General features: G+C 58.3%; 1 protein-coding gene across 1 annotated transcript; it reads right to left on the bottom strand.

Annotated features, from left to right (window-relative positions):
• Positions 1-1482: 1482 nt before the first annotated feature.
• LOC119105880 (zinc finger and BTB domain-containing protein 49) lies at positions 1483-17774 on the bottom strand. The gene is made up of 3 exons (XM_037229436.1): positions 17585-17774; positions 6791-6868; positions 1483-4445 (listed from the first exon to the last, which is right to left on the bottom strand). The coding sequence occupies exons 2-3, from the start codon at positions 6861-6863 to the stop codon at positions 4087-4089; spliced, it is 432 nt and encodes a 143-aa protein (XP_037085331.1). The 5' UTR covers positions 6864-6868; positions 17585-17774; the 3' UTR covers positions 1483-4086.
• Between the last annotated feature and the right edge of the window lie 2080 nt (positions 17775-19854).

A 19854-nucleotide genomic window follows, 5' to 3' on the forward strand; every position in this document is an offset into this window, starting at 1 on the left:
GACACGGTGTTATTGCGACGATGCTTAAATGCCTGCCAGGTGACCCGGTTTACCAATACAAGGGGGAACCGTAAGTGGCGGCGTCTGAAGGTCTGCTGCTGCTGTTACTGTTGTTGAAAAGCGGTTGAAAAAAGCTGAAAAGCTGTTGAAAAAGTTGAAAAAGCTGTTGTTCAGCCGCCCACTTTATTCGTCACAACAAGCGGCTTTGCACAGTTTTATCACAGACACCACATGCACAGACTTCTGTGTTTTGATTCTACTGGGTTCCGTTAGACGGGCGAGGCTGCTAGCACACAGACTAGCACAACACAGCTACCACGACTCGGCTCTAGAAAACTATTGCCACCGCTTCATTTGTACACACGGCCACTGGAAGAAACGGAAACGCCGGCTACGCACGCTGCAGAAAACTACCAGCGATGCTCGAGCAGCACTAATCCTGGAAGCAGCTAGTTCTCGTACGATTTCATCGAACACAATTCTGCGCCAGGCGAGCGCGGTCCGCCGGCCCTGGACCGCCTCCGGCGTCGCCTTGGAATGCTCGCTCTACACGTCGCCAGCGAACTCACTACAGCCCGCCGCCACGACGCTCGCTTCAGATGACAGCACGGTCGGTGCGGCCGTTGACCTAGGTGGCGCCACTGGTCTCGGCGGCGCTGCCCCAGCCGGGCTTATGGCCCTGGCTCCAGGCGGCACCGCTGCAACGTCCCGAGTGCACGTGGCTGGACATGTGGTGCTTGTGAGTGAACTTACGGCCGCAGCCGGCGCACGCGAAGCGCGGCTCTACGCCGCACTCGTACTCGCGATGGCGCCGCAGGTTGCCGCGAGTGCTGTAGAGCCGGCCGCAGCGCTGGCACTGCGGCGGGGAGGTACCGCTGCCGCCGCCTCCGCCGTTGCCGCCGCCGCCGCCGCCACTGCCGCCGCCCGTCGTCGCGCCCTCCCCCGACAGGAAATGTCGCAGCGTGGACAGGAACTTGTCTGCAATACACCGGCAACGGCAGCGGTGAAGAGGCGTGCGCCCAGCGTTGACTCGGCGGGGTCCTGTCGGGGGCGCGCGGAGTAGTTACACACGAGCAGGCGGGCCGTCGCCGACACGGCCGCAGCGCACCCCGCTCGCGATGCCTTCCATTGTTGGGTTAGTCTCTGAGGGTCAGTGGGGGAGGAGTTGGCTGGCAGATCTTGTGGCTCTTGTCAGGGTCAGCATTTCAAGGCTTGATAAACGCTTACCTCCCCAAATCGGATCTAATGCAATCCAAATACCACAGAACGACGACATTCGAGGTGGTGCGTTCCCAGTTTCCTGCCGTAGCTACTAACCGCCTGCGACACCTGCAAACACCACCCACGCTCCGCAACACCCGCAGACAATGCCACCCACGCCTGTCGTGCTAGGCAACACCGCACAGCTGCTGGGCACAGGGCCAGGCTCCAGCCACACCGAGTCACAGGAGCCATCGCGTCTGCCGGAAGAAAACACTCCCGGCAGGGATTGGACTTTTATTCTGTATCTCTATGTTACATGATTCCTCGCTCAACACCTCATCCCATCACCTTTCTAATGGAAGACTAAGACAGTTTCAACAAGTCGTTTCTGTTAGGCGATTCCAGATGGTGCTGAAAGAGGCGGCGCCTTCCACGGCGGCGCGCTGGCGCCATTTTTTACCACACTTTTTGCGCGGGACCGAACGCATCGGAGAACAAGCAAGACCGCGGCCCGCCGCGACGACCGGAGCCCCAGCAACAGTCCCCGAGCCACGCCACAGCGGCCGTGTCCGAGTGACACGCCGGAAACGAACAGCACAACCTAGGGCTCATATACAGACGGGCGGGGAGGGCGCGGGTGCGGCGGCGTCGACGCGGGACCGGGACACGCCCAGCCCGCGCCCTCCCGGCGACGGCACGTACACAAAATACAAACGCGCGAGACTGCGCGCGGCGCGTCGTTGAAGCTTGCAAGGCGGCCGAGGCGGGCGGCCCGCCCCCCTCCCCCTCACAACGCGATCATGGCAGGCAGGCACCTTTTGATTTGGACAGTCGGCGAGTATACACACTAGACACGGCGGCCGGTCGGCTGCCGAGCTATCTGCTACAAAACAGCGCGGCGCGCTGAGGGCGCCAGGCGGCCGCCGGCCTGGTCACGCCCGACCGGACCCGACCCGCAGGCACTGGCGCCAGTTGCCCCACTAACTAGGCCACTCGCGCACGCTTCAACGGCACAGGTATACTATTACTCGTCCAACAGTAACCGACGTAAAATTACCAACGCGTCAATCGTGTTTGCACCCAAGTACCAGTACTAATAAAACAACAGCACGCGATGGAGGCGTGGAGTCGGCCACCACTCAACGTAAGCGGCCTTCGTTTGCCCGCGCGCCGCGTCCGCACCAAGCGTTTCCTGAGTTGTGTTGCTACGCTACGCCATCCGAAGGCCGCTCATTGTACCTGCCAGCCAGGCAAGTAGGTCTTTGTACTGGGAGTGCGCTGCTGCCCAGGTCAAGGGACCTCCGGTGTCAGAGAGCGGGTTCATCGAGGCCCGGGACTAGTCTCAAAGAACGAAACCACCAAAAAGCACCAAACAACGAATTTCAGGCCACTTCATACGGGCGCACATGAACCACCCCACCCAGTTTCAGTGGCACCTCCAATTCACGAAGAACGAGCCAACCTAAGTAAAGGTGACCTCCATCCAGCCTGCACGGTTCCACGGCAGAATTTTGAAGTTGGCAGATCACATTTGTTTTCGTTAAGTCGTTTTCGCTTCTTGAAACTAGCCCCTGGCAACAACAGCGCCCTTCTGGGGGGCGGACGGCAGCGACGGGCCGATTCCGCGACAGTAATTACATCCGAGACCTCTTCAAGTCGAGCACGGCGCGACGCAATCGCCTACATCCCTGAGAGATAACGAGTCGGCAGTGGCCGACTTCCCTGAGGCGTTAGACCCGATCGGACACGTGCCGTTCCCTGAGACGGTTGGCGGCCGCCGGCAGTCGGCGGCGGCCGACGGCACTCCTGAGACGAGGCGCGCCCGAGTCGGTGGCGACCCGACGCGCCCGCCGACGACGGCAGGCCGCGTCCGTCCAGGAGCCCCCGCCGACGCCGCCGGCCTCACACACCGCACACACACATACACACACACACGCGCGCGCGTAACGCACAAATGACGCCGAGGCGCCAGCCGGCGTGCGAGGCTTACCCTAGCATCGTTCTCGCGAACACAACTGTCTTGTTCACTGCGATCCCCGCACAAGAACATCGCTACCGAATCCTACCGAGAGTAAAATAAATGCAATTAAAATTCCTGATGGTTCATGCATGTCGCTTGTGTCACCACGCGTCCAGGCAGACCGTCCCTGAGATGATCTTGGCCGCGCGTTGACCCCAAAACCGGGTCGTCGTCGGGGGCACTGGCACCACGAGCAAAGCTGGGGCTTTGCACTAAAACCACGTCGCCGCAAAAAAGTGGCGAGTGAGTCTGAACACACCTGCCCCAGAGCCGGCAAGTCGCTTCGCGGTCTGGACCAGACGCCAACCCACTAGCCACGAGACAAGCAGGGCGTCACGGCGGCCCCGGTGCCGCCAGCAAGATATGGGGTGACTTTTGAACGCACGTGCTCCAAAGAACGGCAACGGGGCAGTGGACTGGAAGCCACCGCAGGCACTTTTTCCGAATAATTTGGTCACACATGATGTTCGGCTCGAAAGGCGACGGGCAATATTCGATCAGCGCCCGCGAACGCCCCGCCACAAGTTCATCGCCGCTGCGGAATTCTAACCACAACCGCCTGACGGAGGAGACACACAGGCCCGCATCTCACCGGGGAGACGACGCGCGGCGGCCGGCGCTCCGGGCGCCGCACTACCTGTTACCGCCTATGTACTTGCATATTCCCTGAGCTGAAGAGCGCCCCCGCTGGGGCCAGGAACCACATGGCGCCCTGAGCTGACGTCCGTCCCCGCCAGGGGGAGCTGGCGGAGTCGGCGGGTGCCTATCACAGCAGTCCCGCGCTCCACCCCACACCCGTGCAGGCCCAGCTTCCGACCCGTGTCAACCTCGGCGGCGGCCGCGCGCGCGCGCGCGCGCGCACGTTACATCAGATAGTCCTTGATCAGCTCGGGGTTCTCCGACTTGTGCGTGGACACCACGTGGATCTTGACCGAGTGCCGGTGCTGGAACTTCTTCTTGCAGACGGGGCACTGGAACTGCGGCTCGACGCCGCACTCGTACTTCACGTGCCGCTTCAGGTTACCGCTCGAGGCGTACTGGCGGCCGCACTTCTCGCACGCGTACTGCTTGCACGGCGAGGTGGGCGACTCGCGCCGCAGCAGCAGGGGCAGGCCTAGCGGGCCGGGGGGCGGGGGCGGCGCGTGCGCCAGCAGCTGGTCGTAGCGCTGCTGCTGCAGCAGCTGCTGGAAGCGCACGTTGAGCGCACGGTGCAGGAACGCATCTGCAACACCCGAGAGAGGACAAACGTAAGCGGATCGCAAGCGGCGAAAGGAAAAACAAATCAGAACGTACAGTCGCAGCCCGGCGAAACAAAACACACTGGCGGCGGCGGCGCTGGAGCTACGGCTCTACAGGCACCGGTCCGGCAGTCCGGCGGTCCGGCGGTCCGGCGGTCCGGCGAAGACCGGACGGCCACCGGACCGGCAGCCAACACAAACCGGACGGCTCTCTCGTCCGAACAAAACCGGCCAGCGCACACAACTACGACAACTCGGGTACCACGGACAGCGCCCGGAGGCAAATCAGGAGTGGGAGCATGCGGAGGCGGCGGGGAGCGGGGCCGCGGCCTGCGGCGCTCATGCGACTGACTAAGCGGGACGCGCGCAGCCGGGCCAGCAGTCCAGCATGCTCCACTCTACGGGGCGCGCGGCCGGCGGGCGCGGGACGGGGCGGAGGATGCCACGGGATGGTGCCGCGCACGCTCCTCTCGTGTCTTCTCTGCGCCGGCGGGGCTTGCTCCGCTCTGTGTCGGTGGCGCCGAAGCCGGCGGGTGGCGTGCACGGCCGGCCGGCCGGCCGCTCTTCCGGGAGTCGAATCGATGCCGTGCGGGCGACGGACAGAGCAGTGCCGGCACGCAGCGACCGCACGCGAGCCGCCGCTGCCGCCGCCGCCGCCAGTGAGGGGGTGTGCAGGTCGGGGGCGGTGCGCCGTGCGGAGGCACTGTTCGGCGACCAGCCGCGCCGGGCAGGGCCACCCCGCCGGGAGGGGAACACGCGAACGCCACAGCCAGCAGATGGGTCGGCGCCAGCGGCGCTCGGCTGCCGCCCGCCACCACAGCGTCCAGCACTCGACACGGCCGACACAGCGCCGCCAGCAGCACTCATCCGCACTCTCACGCACCGCGTTAGTCGCGTCCACCTCAGCACACACGCAGTAGTGGCATGCAGCGTCGCCGCCCACGTTCCCTGGCCGAGACAGGTGCGAGAACGTGGCGGAATACCCGTCGCCACTCTTAGCCATTACAATGCTTTCGGTAGTCGATGTTTTTAGTTCATTTTCAGTGTTGGTTTTGCTATCCGCACGCTACTGTCGTGGGATGCAATCTGACATTACGCTGCGAGTGTAAATCCAAACGTATGTCGTCCAACAACTTTAACTGGGGCCGATTTGCAAAATGTTTGCATTGCCAAAAACAGCAACACAACCTGTCTACAGGCCATTTTTTACAATATCATTTGCATTACGAGGAAACGTGCTGAAGGGATAGTTTAAAGAACGAGCCAGACACCATTCTTTTCATCCAGCAGCTCGAGCCCAGGCATTTAGGCGGCTTGTTCTTATTAAGGGTGGGCGAAAAATCCTTTCCTCCGCTTCAGGCCGTGCCGGCGGCTCCAACCAGTAAAGGTCGCTTGACCAGTAACACACCAGCTGCGGCGGCATCTTTTGCAAGTAACATGAAGAGGAGCACGCACCAGCCGAATCTCGAAATCGTCAGTCACATCTCCACCCCGGCCGGTCATTCAGACTATCGAGACTGATCAGTAATCCATCAGCCACCCGTCGCCGCAAAATCAGACAAATCCCCAACCGTCGCCTCCCCGGGCAACGCAGCGTCGCCAACAAACCCGACACAGCTGTTTATCGTCCTCACAGCCGTGGCAGCTAACGCACTTTATAAAGCAGGAAGGGCTGCACCACGCATTGTTCCCGGTTTCCAAGGCTGATTATCATTGTTGCTCAGTCATCCTCAAGGCACGTCCCGTTATGCCGCGGGCTCCTGACCAGTTAACTGCCTGCTTTGGGGCCCGTCGTCATGGCAACCGCCCCCTCGCAAATGGCTATATTCACGGTCACAGTAATAATGCCCCCCTCCTACCCCGTCATACGACCAGCTAAATCACCTGATTTCTACGGCGCAAGGGACGGAGCGAGGAGTGTTACTGTCGAAACCGGTGCGCCGTCCCGAAACGGACACTCTCGCTATCTCTGCATTACTTGCCACTATTCCGCTTCCTCTCCTTTCCCCACTCGCCGTTCATCTACCGCATGAGCAGGCCCCTTTCGCTCTCACGTCCCCATCCCCGAACACAAGCACTCACAGAGGCACGCCCGACCAATCACTCTCCGACCCAGCCATGGCCATTCTTGGAGAGACCAGGCTGCCTCCCAATAAGAGACAGAAAACAGGGCGGAGCAATTCACACGAGTCCCTCTCCCTCTCCCTTTTCTCCAGCCCGGAGTCGGGGGCGAGGGTAAAAGAATGTACCACCTGCGTATAAACACACGTACACACACGCCCGCGCACGTACAGGTGGTGGGAGTGCGCGGCAGGTGTGGGGACAGTACCTTGCGGTCCGCCGGCTTCTGTGGCTGGCACGTACGGCACCTCCACTCCGTCGCCGCCCAGCTGCCAGTTCATGTAGCCTGTCGGGCGAGGAGCACACCGTCAGGCCCGGCGGCGCCAACAGACAGACAGTGCTGGTAACAGAGACGCCGAGGGAAGGAGCGGGGGGGGGGGGGGGGAGGAATGGATACATGTCACACAGCAAAGCATTCGTAGGGGCGGATCGATGTGTCGTGAATGTGGCACAGAGCGGCAGCTGGTAGTGAGCCGATCCGCTCAGCGCTGTTAGTGAGCTCGCGGATATTGCGCTTTGAAGGAACGAAGAGCATTTTGTACAGTGGCATAAAAGATGGCTCGCGTTCGTGTTCCCTACGTCGTAACTGCGTTGACGAGAGCAAAAGCTCACTAAATCGAGGGCCTTTTTGTAATATAAGCGCTGTGAAGCACCAAGGGTGTTGTATCCTCCAACAACACAGCAATAACTGTGACAGGTAGACAATGACAGACTGTGCCACGGATTAGTAATAGTTCCTGCTCCGTATTCCCGCACTGATGCCATCTCCATGCCACGGTATTTTGATGCATACACATGACTGCAACGCAAGCCAGCCGGAGAATCCGTGTCGGCGCCACCGGCCGGCGGCGGGCCGCGGCCTGCGCGAGAGGCGAGCGGCGCCCCCTGTAGCCGGCCGGCACGGCCTCTGGCGGCGGTCAGCGGCGGCGCCGTTAACGGGACCGGGACCGGTGCGACCACACCGAGCCAGACCCGGCTCGGCCGCAGACAATGGCTCCTGCCGCGCCAGCAGTGCAGCGGCAAAAAAACAGCCGCTCCCCTCGCCTCCCTCTCACGACCCGCCGGTCAGCGGCGGCGGCGGCGCACGGGGTACGCGCCGGCAGCGGCTCGGCAAGGTCGCCAGATGCCGCCCCACGTGGTCGGACCGCGGTTCAAGCCACCACTCCGTCCAAACAAACGGTGGCAGAGAATCGTTGATTCGACGTTGGCATGGAGTCCGAAGGCCGCGAACGAACTCGCGTTTTGGGGAGCATCAGCAGGACATGGGTCAGCCGCGGGTGCGAGAGGCCAGGTCCACCTCGGGCACCCTGAGGTCGAGACAATGTCATGGAGGATGCATTTCCTGCACTTATCGGACAAAAACGCCGTCTGTTAGCCCGCCTCCACGCGCGTACAGAGTTCAAAAAACACGCTTCGTCATCACGTTCTCATCGCGGTCAGGACATCAGCTTTTTCGCTTTTTTGTGACACAAATCAAGCCTTTGGAAGCCGCTGACGCTTTGCCGTACCGATGAAGCTGCAACTAAGCTATGCCAGGGGCGCGAGGAGCGGCGAGAAAGTAAACTCCTAACCACACCACCCATCCCAGCTGGACAAACATCGCAGGCGAGCTACTCAAACACAGGGAGTGCCGCCCGCGTGTGTGAGGAGCAAGCGGAGGTGATCCAGAGCGGCTCGTGGCCCGAGCGCCTCGCCGGTCGGCCGGTCGGCCGGGCCCCGTTCCGCCGCACACAGCAGCTAGCGACAAAAACAGCGTGTCATAAGGTCGCCCCCCGCCCAGCCGGGTACCTGCGGAATTTCCTGCCGGCCGTTTTTTCTTTCTCTGCCGCCGCCGGGCGGCCCATGCTTGGCCGCCCGGCCGGCGCAGCAGGACGCCGGCCGCCGCCGCCGCCGCCCGTGCACGGAGAGAGCGGGGGGAGAGAGGCAGAGCGGCGGGGGAGGCGCCGTCCCGTCACGCCGCCGCCGCCGCCAGGGGAGCGGCGCGCGCGCCGCCGCCTCGCCGTTGCCGCCCGCTCAAGGTCGAGCAACTCAAAGTTCAACATACTGCGGCGGCGGCGGCGGCGGCTGCGCGGCAGGGCGGCGGCGCGCGGAGGAGGGGCCTCGATTGACATGGGCCGGCGGAGCGGCCGGTGGGTCCGCACCGCGAGAGGTGGCCGCCTGGCCGGCACGCCGCCGCGCCGCCGCCGCCGACTGGGCAGCGACCTGATATCAGCACAGGCGCCGAGATTGAGGGGAGACGCGGAATGTGGGGGTTGACCTCAGGTGCCATCTGGGCTGAGCCGAGCCCGGATCTGGTGGCCTAGGTGGGGAACAGACCGCGACTCGCCTGTCCGCATTGCAGCCGTTCACGTTGACATCTGTTTGAAAATCAGGAAGGTTCGAATGAAAAACACGCGAAAGAAATGCAAAAAAAGAAATATGCTTCCTGCGTCTACCCCAACCGTTCTCTCCCTTATCAGACACTAGGCTGAAACTCAAGCACGCAGAGGCTGACCCCATAAACCACATGGGAAGTACCCCGAGTTGGCCCACGGCCTGCTACGCTAGAAAGGAAGCGATTCAAAAGCAACGGGAGACAAGAGAGGGCACACTTAAATCGGTGTGCCTCATTCACAAAAATACAGCTTTTACCGACATCCACAGAGGTGGGCCGCGCGCGAAAACACCTGACAAGCCAACGCGGAAAACAGCACCACCATCCCGATCGGTATCCCTTTTGTAGCTGCATTAATCAATATGGAGCGCTGCGCTCTGCCGGGGAGCCGCTGTCGGCCGCTGCATCGTTGCCACGGCCGGCAGGGTCGCCGGCCACGCGCGCCGCCGTCTTTTTGTGCGCCACTCTCGGCCCCGGCGATCACGTACGGGACAAAGCGGGCGGACGGCCGTGCCGGGGCGCACAGCAAAGGTCAGCAGCGCCGACGGCCGTCTGCCCGCCAAAAACGACCACTGACCCGCCCCCCCCCCCCCCCCCGATGTCTCTTCATCGGGTCGCGCCCGCCAGAACGGGCGGAGAGAGGGCGGAGAGAGGGCGGGAGCGGTAGCGAGGACGCCGCCGCCGCGGGGAGAGGGTCGCGGCGCCGAGGGAAAGCGGACAGGGGGCAGCACCAGACGTCATGGGTGACCTTGCTCGCTGACACATCGGCAGCAGTTGCGCCGGCCCGGCTTAGCACGCCGCGCGGCTGGCAGCGGCACGCAGCCAAGGCCAACAGCCGCCAAACAAGCGAGCTGACAGCAGCGGCGCGGCGCGGCGCGGCGGCCAGAAAACAGGCGCTCCGGCCACCGGCCGGCAAACAGGGGCGGCGGCGAAAACACCTGAACGGCAGGCCGGTGCCGGCAGCGGCAGCGGCAGCGGCAGCGGCGGCGGCGGCGGCGGCGGCCACAGAGCGGCGACCGGCGCCGGTCCTGCCCCAACAGCGCACGCCGCGCCGCTCGCCGTAAATAAACAGCGGGGCCAAAGCCTTCCGCGTGCCCGGGGGGAGCGCTGCGAGGCTGCCGGCCCGCGCCGGTGCCGACCGTCGGCGCCGCTCGCCTCTGACTCAGCGGCCATGTGGGGGCTGCGACGGGCGCGACGAGGGGCGCGCAGACCGGCCCGTTATAGAGCAGCGGGCGAGGGCCGGTGACAGCCGCTCGCCAGCAACGCGAGGCGGCCGCTCGGAACACATCGGCCAGCTGCCGTGTTGCTGTCGGCGGTGAGACGAAAGACGCAACATGTGCCAACAAACGAACGTCGTTAGCATTTCTTAACATCGTTATATCCATGACCATATCCCACGCTCAAGGTCAAGTGGCGGCGGACATGACCCAACACAACACCACATGACCCGAAGCTGGTCTGGCCCACGTTCGGGGGACCTGCTCCAGTGCGACCCTGTCTCCCTGGCTCGGCAGCGGAGGCCCCGACCTGGCGGCCGTGACCTCTGGCGTGCAGCGGCGGCGCGGCCGGCCGGGTCGTGACGACAGCGGCTGGTGCTGCCTCGCGTTCCGGGACGTCGGCCCCGGCTGGAGGGCAGGCACGTCTCCGGGCCTCGGCGCGCCGAGCCAGACCGACCGACCGCACCGGCCAGCTGGACAGCCGACTGCCGCGGGTGGCCGGGAGACACACACGGCAGGACCGGCTCCAGGATCACACCGTACGACAGCGGCGGGACGCGGAGCAGCATGCGGACAATGACCAGAGAGGAACCAAATATCACGCGTCACCAGCCCGACTTCCCATTCCAAATCACGCGGGCCGAAAAGCAGCCTACGAACACAGAGCAAACGCGACGCCGCGCCATACCAAATGCAAGACACACACCTAGACGGCTCACCAATCATCATCAGCAGCACCTAACCAACGGAACACGCATGGGCGGTCGGTGGTGGCGCCGCTTCCCGTCTGCCGTCACGCGGCATGACTGGCACGTCATGCAGGGTGACCACCCGGGATCGGCTCACGCCGCGGTGCCGCCCGGCCGCGGCACCCGCCGCCGCCTCCGCGCCGCCATGGTCGCCCGGACCGTGCAGCGGCCATTACGGTGAAACGAAGAAAGCTGCTTGGAGCGGGGCACTAAAGCCATCTGCTTCCTGTCATTACTTAGATTGCCGTGCCCAGAGCAGGACCCGGCAGGATGGTTGCTGTTTACTGGCGTCTGAGGGCGAGCCGACTCCAGCGGCCATAGACGCCCATACGGCAGAGCGGGGGAACGCATTTAGGCCATCGACCAGCGCAAGGTTACGGGTAAGCCGCGTGGCGCACGGAGGTGAAAATCGCAGTCATGAAACGCATCCTACCCAGGCGCTGGAGCCTGCTAACCGAGACAAAAGCGGCGCACTTCAGACACGGTCTTTTGGTCGCAATGCGACGAATGTGACCAACTACACGATGATAACGTCGTACGAAAACGCGCGCACTGCAGTTTCGATCACGAATGCCGACGACCCCACCCTCCTGACCTCGGAGACTCGGTCAATGAAGGGCAAATAGCGCCAGTGAGCTCTCTATTCAGGGCAGCTATTCATCCACGATCGCCGAGCCGAGCTGGCGTAACATAACGACCACCTGCGGCAGCACTTCGGCACAGTTGGCATCCATATTCAGCGATTGGGCGGCGATCTTTATCTGTGCCTTAAGTCATGACCATCTGCCGAATTCGCAATACATCAGCCGTGCAGCCATATTGGTGCGGGCGAACTATTCATAACGAACGCCTCGGCCCAATGGATGCTGCATGAGGATTTGGGCATTTCATCAAAAACTGTATTTTTCCAAACAGGTAATAACTAGCAAGAAAATGAAATGGTAACACATCAGGTAATACATGCACATAGCCATCCAGCAACTAACCGATGCTACAAAATTTTTATATTTTTGACCTCAGGTCCAAGGTCTCACTACGTTGGCTGTTCTCTGCGGAGGTGGTGCGAAGTTGCAAGCGCAATCGGAAAACAAAACGTAACTTGACGGTTGCCGCGATCCCTGCGCTTGCCGCGACATGCGTGATGGTGCAGAGCTCGCGAGGTGCTTCACCGCCAATCACCACGTGTTAGGCAGACGTTAGACGCATTATAATCCAGAAACAATACATATTTCGTCCCGCCGTTCAAGCACGTCATAAGGCATTATTATGATAATAAAAAATAACAACATAGCACATCATGCCTCCGACCTTCAGAAAACAAACAGCCCTGCTCTGGCAGGCGGTGGCGGCTGGCCTGCCGCCGGCGGACGGGTGGAGCTGGCGGCGGCAGCTCACACCGTTTGACAGCTCTCGTGAGTCATGGCCCCCGGCCGACCCGCTCTGCACGGCCAACAACAACACCGACGCCCGCGCAGGTGCTCTACCACGCCGGCGGAGAGCGGACCGGCCGCGGTGGGACAGGCCGACGCCGGCCACGCTGGCGGACAGCGATCGCGCCAGAGTGGAGCGGGCCGGTATCCGTCACTTGGCAGCACGGCCAACAGACCAGGGGCCAGTGACCGAGGGCCCGGGGTACCAAGGTCAACAGAACACACCAACAAGCCCCAATGGGGGTAGCCACTGTAGCACACGTGCCCCTCCCCCGTGTACTCTCGCCCATTAAGAATCTTGATTGCGAACGAGGAGAACCAATCACGTACCCCTCCCCCCTCCCCCGTGTACTCTCACCCATTAAGAATCCTGATTGCGAACGAGGAGAACCAATCACAAGGTGATACTCTTGCTAATGACTCCCACTCAGCCCCATGCAGTCTCGTCACCACTGCACGCCGATAAATGGTGGTGGCCAAAAGTAGAATTGATTAAATGTCCTTTTTTCACACAAACTTATCTGCGACTAAATCAGTGTCTACCGAAGGCTGTGCTTCCACTAAATAACAACCTTCAGGACGAAACAAACTGTTTCGTGTCACAGTACATTATGGTAACAGGCTCTAGAAATTTAGTATCTGCATCCAAAATTTTATAATTTTGCAAATTTCGGACGGCATGAACCGAATTCATCAACAGGTCAACTGAATGTTTTACAAAATGCATCATTTTTATAACTTTTCGCGATTTACACGGAACATCATCAAACGACCACCTTCCGTGGATCACCACCAAAATCACAAAGTTTAGCGGTTCGTGCGCTCTTGTCGTTAATTTGGGTGTTAGGGCGCGTCGAATACTGTGGTCATTTTGCACACTTCCACAGCTACTGTTCACGGGATGCGGTCCGAGCGATGGGAAGGGAGACAGTTTCCCCTTCGGATCCGGACCGAGTGATGGGGAGGGAGACAGATTCCCCTGCGGATCCGGGCCGAGCGATGGGGAGGGAGACAGTTTTCCCATTCGGACCCGAGCCGAGCAATGGGAAGGGGGGGGGGGGAGACAGCTCCCCCTTCGGATCCGGGCCGAGCGGCGCTGCAGTGCCAAGCGCATAATCGCCTGTAGCAGTTCAACGAGCGTCTATTTGCCAGGTTAGGGACGGCCGGTTGTGGGAAATCAGAACACAGATTGCATGCCCGAGCCATGCATGGCAACCATCCACCAAAATTTACCCAAACACATTGAATTGCCACATAGTTGTATCAAACTTTTTTCGCTGATGAATTCCATTAATCAACCCCTTAAGAAACTTTGTCTTCTTGGCTCTTGTCAAACAAGTGCCTCAAAACAGGCACGTAAAAGTACTAATTGTCATCAAAAGCACAACACTGTTGTACGAAAACAACAGTGTTGTTTTCGTGTGAAAACAACAGTGTTAAATAAACCTGACCTTCTGAAATCAAAATAATTTCGAAACTGACCAAAAACTTCGAATTGCTCACCCAAAAACCCATGACATCAACAGAGGTCGTTAAAAAAACCGTTACTCGTAAACATAACTACTGCAGATAACGCGGTTATCGGAAAATGACAATACTGCAGTTAAAAAGATGCAAACACTAGCGATGCAACTTGCGACGAAGCACCACAGAACCAAACGTGGGAACTACATTAGCGAGCTGGAAAGACGGCGTAAGCAGCAACACAAAATATTTAGACAGTGGATACTAGACAACTTATTATGACCAGCGTGATACCTGAGCTGGCCGTGTGCCCTGTCTGAACCCCCCTATCATTCTTCCGGTGTTTGTTTCACGATGTGCACTATATGTCCGCTATATCACCAGCGTCGCAATGCCTCGCGCCCACTCTAATGAGACAAACCTAAACGCGTTTGCCGGTCCGTCTCAAGCTCAGGCCTCACATCCACAGCATGTTGCCAGTGTGGTCCGAGTCAATCCCCTCCCAGGTCACCTCCGAGCCCGTCGGGCGCGCGTCCGCCGGCGTTTTTCAAGACTAGACCGAAGTCCAGGGGCAGTGTCAACCGGGCGGGGTGGGGGCGGGAGAGACGGGGGGGGGGGGGGGACTGGCACCGGGCCGCCCGGCCCCACCGGACGGTGGTCCCTGGTGGCCGACCCGTTACCGCGGCCATGGCAGGTCGGCTACGGCAGGGCCGCAGATTCCTGGCCGAATGAGACCGAACCCGGACCGGGCGGAGCGAGCACAGGGCGGGATGCTTGAACTGGTGTGACGGCGCGCAAAGGGCTCCGCTGCAATTCGACACGTGGAACGCCCCGAAGGGTGTTCAATTAGCGACACAACTATATATATATATAATTATCTATATATATATATATATATATATATATATATATTATATATATTATATGTATATACACGTTGATCCATCGAATTATGGAAGGCGTTTCCGAACCTTCGATTTCAGTTTCTCTCTGCTTCGGCGATTCCGTTCACCTGCAGACTATGTCCTAGACAACGTGTAAAACACCGACGTTTCAAGTTCCCGACCAGTTCCATTGGCCCGGGTATCGGCAATGATAGACTTGATAAAATGCAGCTCGAAATTCCAGGATTTCGGCTCCTTTAATCTACGCTGCAGAATCATGCTCAAGACCACAGCCGTAAACACAGACTTGACATGTTTTAGACAACGAAGCACCCGCAACACGATGGCGGACCAACTTGGTTGCGTCTGAGGACAGTTTTCAGTAGGAGGCTTCCAAGCGCACGGCCATAAAATTAAAAAAAAACAGAAGTATTACAACGCACATCTTACTTCCTAACGATGGTCCTAGATCCGTATTCAAGACACATTATATAATTTAATGACACCTTAGCCTTCGCTGAAACCACTGAATGGCAAAGGCTTCCTGGTTCTTAGCCTCACTGAGTTAGTAGCGTAATTACCCAGGCGTGGGTCAACAGGCGGGTTCCGACAGCATTACTTTGACAGAAATATCTCTTGCATCATACCCCCGCAAGATAACCATTCCCTGCAAAGTCGACAATATGCTGCCATGATCACCACGAGGCCAGAAAGCTGATCTGCCTGAAGCAATGGACGGAATGCCGGCGACCTTCACAACTTTTACTCGGCCAGCTGGAAACTTCCAATACAAAAATCCTGCACAACGCTGCCTGTACCAATACCTCAGTCCCGACATGTACAAATCGAAGCATTACACAACGCCAAGATGCTGCGGAGAAATGAGCGCCGCGCCAGAGCTGTTCGCGTTTCTTCCGCCCCGCAATAGCGAACACGAGCGACGGTACGATCAACAGGACGTCGCTTCCATAAAGCAGATGAGCAAAATTCACGAATGGATCGCTAAGTTTTCGCGCGTGTGCACAAAAGCTCTCCTGGGGTTGAGTTTAAGTACATTCACTTTCAAAAAGAAAAAAAACGGGGACTGATCTCCCACCGAGCAGCCCTCACCACGGTCCGTTTATGGACGGTCTGCTGTTCTAGCAGGAAACGATAGGCCTGGTCGCCATGTAGCATCTCACATGAACTTGACCATTGCGGTTTTTATCGCTCTCATACGCTACGGGCCATGCAGCGCGCCGCTCGGCCGCGCAACAGCTGGAATAAGTTGCACATGAAATTACGGTAGTTCTTATGGCCTCATCCCGTTGAATGATTATGAGAAAATATAGTACATGCATTGATGTTTCGGCTACAAGCACGTGACAGCAGCTAATCGATGACAAAATGAGCAAGTTGAATGCGCTTTATTTGCAGCACATTACTAAAGCTGTCAGAACAAGAATACCTGCCGTTGTTTTGTCACAAACCACATTTTTAGACAAAAGCTTGCAGCCAAAAAATCAATGCATCTCGCTCCCCAGCGTGAGTTATTCAACGAGAAATAAGGTCATTTGTATGCTGTTACGCATGTGTTATGTTCGGTCGCAGCTGCACGGAACAACTTACGACATTTTGTGTCTAAATAGGCTGATGCAGATGCAATGCTGCATCACGCGTATAAACACCAAGAATGAAAACTATCACTGCAATGCGATGCGCTGCATTGCATGGTGGAATCCCCAGTCAGCAGGAGGAATCCGCTCCAAATCGGACATGCACAGACAGTTCCCGCCAACAAAGTAAGCGCGCATCATCTCATTTACATTGTGGCGATGACAGGAGCGGATGGACGTGAAGGACAGGTCATATACATGCAGAATGTCAGCATGCAGATCCTTGAGTCAGAATCTCCAGAGGCTTGTAGCATGAAGCTAACCCCTAAGCAGCGAACTGGCGCCCGGCGAGAGAACGGCCCGTGATCAGCAGTTAGTCACGACCATTCACGACCGGTCACGACCGGTGGGCGCGGTCCGTGAGCGGCGAGGCAACGATCAGCGAGCCAGGCTGGCGCCGGGACGTTGGGCGCAGTTCACCCCGGAGACAATTCATTTTTTTTGGTAGGTCAAGGGGAACTGATTCCTTCAAAAAGCAGTACCGTTGGAGCTGGACCATATTCGGCAGCATGAGCTTGAAGAATCAGCCACGCGACGGGTCAACCATAAACAATAATCACCTACAAACAAGATTTTCTTTTCCGGACAGAATTCAAACGCGCTGCAAATAAAATACACAACATTCCCTCATTTTCTTAACCAAACATGCCTCCAATGCATGTTTCTGAAGCTCAAGGAACAGCCCACCTCTAACCTGATATCGCTGGATCTGACTCAGTGGAAACCGGCTAAATGACCTATAAGTCGGAGTTGTGATTTCCTTCACCGGGTTGGAATCAGGCAGTGTGGAGGCTTAGAACTCAGTGCACGGCAGGACCATCAGCGACAAACGCATCTATAAGGTCAGCTTTGTCGGGCTGCAGCGAGTATGCGGCGAAGCGGCAGAAGTTAAGTGATCTCATTCAGGCAGTGGAATGTCATTGGTGATAAATCCTAAAACACCCGTGATTACATAGATGACACATTTCGACCATATTCAGGACAGAGCCCCGTAACTGACAGCTGGCCCTCCGATTCAGGGCGCCTCTGAAGCATTCGCTGTTGCTGTACTCAGGAGATGCCGTTTAGTGTGTGTATGTGTGCATTGCTTTGACCTCCTCATAATGTCGGACCCTGCCGGTTTCGCCAGTTCGCAAGAATGTCGCGGCAGAATTGGACCGGCGTCACCGTATCCCACCAGTGCATGGTAGGCATATCAACAGAGGGAGCGAGCGTTTGCCTGCACTTACCGGCGTTCAGAAGGGCAGCCTCGGAGCTGGGCGGCCCGGCCGGCGGCGCCGACGGTCCGCACGGTCCGTCTCCTCGCGCCGCCCTCGTCGCTGCCGTCGTCGCTGAGGGCGTTCTCCTCCTTGTCCTCGGCCGGCGGACGGCCGTCGGCCGGCGGCTCGGCCTTGACGGTGGGCCGCACGCTCAGGTCCAGCTCCAGGGCGAGTCGCGCGCGCGCCCAGCGCGTGATGGTGGCCGGGATGCGGGCAGGTGCTGGGCGACGATGGCCGACGGCGGCCGCTCCTGCTCGCTTCGCGGCCCGCTCCCGGCCCGGGCTGTCGCCGCTCTCCGGACTGTCTTCGCCTATGGCCGGCGCGCCCGCTTGCAGGGCGGCGGCGACACGCGGCCGTGGGCTGCTTCGGCCGGCGTCGGCCGGCTGCTGGCCGTCGCCGCCGGTGACTCGCTCGCCACAGCGTGCGGGCTGGCAGAGCGGCGCGTCACGTCTGGAACGCGGCGGCGGCATCGGCAGAAGACAGCGGCCATCGGCGGCGGCGGCTTCCTGCGCGCTGACGGCAGCGGCAGCGGCGGCACGGCGCAGCGGCATCGGCAGCTGCAGCGGCAACGCGGCGGCGGCGAGGACGGCGGCTTACGATTGCTGCCGTCGGCCAGGCCTTTTATTTTCAGCGACTCGGCCGTTTTGATCAGCGACGCCAGCTGGTCTTGGCAAACGTGACTTCACCTATGTACATGTAGTCCACCAGAGCCCTGAGTTCACTGAAGGGAACATCCTTCAGGATGATGACTGGGTGGTTTTCTGATGTGCTGAGAAAATCGCCTGCAACGGAAGCACGTAGTGAGCCCATGCCTTCACTTGAGTGGCGAAATGGTCTCTAAAAACCATGCCACAAAGCTGTGACCACAGCACCGCAACTGTTAAACAAGTAATATTTCACAACCAATGCTATCACAGCAATCATAATTTGAGCCATCATTTACATACACACAGTTCAACAGAAACCACGCCCCTACATAACTGTAACATGAGGCTCCTGTCACCCCCCCCCCCCCCCACAAACCTTTCAATAACTTTTAACACCAGCTGCATACAGCTATCTGCTACCATCTGCAGCTATCCTGAACCCATGAGCTCTCCACAGTCCTGCTGACTGACATACTCAATCTCCTGGGTGGCAGTACATACCCTGAAATACTGGCTGCAGGCAGAGAGGACCACCTTGTGCGCACGCACTGGCCGGCCCTCGGCATACAGTGTCACATCCACCAGGCTCTCATCCTTGAGCAGTGACTCAAACACGTTGATCAGAGTGGTGTGGTGGTGGTTCCACCGCAAGCAGAACTGCTGGTCAGCCATTCCGGATCTGGGAAAGACATGGGCACGTCAGCACATTGCAGGCCAGTCCTGATTCTAACTTGGGGAGGGTTACCAGGAAACATACAACGCAGCACAGTTTGATGATGATTTGGGCTTTACAGCAACCAACTGCCAAGTGTGTGATGCTGATCACAATAGCATGTCACATGCAGTGAGTCTCATTTAAGATCAATATCCTATGCATGACCTTTGTCCATGGCTTCCAGCTAGCATCCTCAACAAAAGGAGCTTATGTAAATTGAAGCAGCAAAATCCATGTTAAGGGCTAAATCATGCATCACAAAACAAGCTTGCCCTAATGATCAACTCACAAAAATGCACATTGTAAGATTGAAAGATTTCCATTGAAAAATAATAGTATATACCCTACAAATTGTAGAAATCAACCTTGTTTACTAGAAAGTCCTATGTTACAACTGATGACAATATCAGCTACTTTTAAATGATTAATACAAAACACTGACCGCAAACTGGATTGGAAATCCAATGTCTACATACTTAAATAAAAAGAGATCAAATGGTCTACATCTAGGAAAAATTTTCATGAACCACAAAGTTACAGCATAGTATGATTCCTAGGCTACCTTTATTTTACCCAGGAGTTACCTGGTTTGGCAGCTACAATTTACTGAAGCTTATGATAGTCTTGCAAGTCAGAGAGAAGTGCTAATACTTCACGGCAACATTGCTTTAGTCCTTAGATTCATGGCCAAAGACAATGCACAAATGTGTCAAAATCTTGCTCGCAAAGGACATATTGTAAAACTTGCTTTTGGTTATCAAGCCTGACTGGTTGATATGGCAAGAAGGAAATTAAGCTTGAATACAACGAATCTCAAACTCTATTAAAGTATAGCGTTTGGTGTACAAAAAGGATCCAAAAAGGCTTTGGCACTGAAA

Source organism: Pollicipes pollicipes, unplaced genomic scaffold (genome assembly GCF_011947565.3).
Source record: "Pollicipes pollicipes isolate AB1234 unplaced genomic scaffold, Ppol_2.1 Scaffold_6138;HRSCAF=7277_pilon_pilon_pilon, whole genome shotgun sequence".
NCBI classification, from domain to species: Eukaryota; Metazoa; Arthropoda; class Thecostraca; order Pollicipedomorpha; family Pollicipedidae; genus Pollicipes; species Pollicipes pollicipes.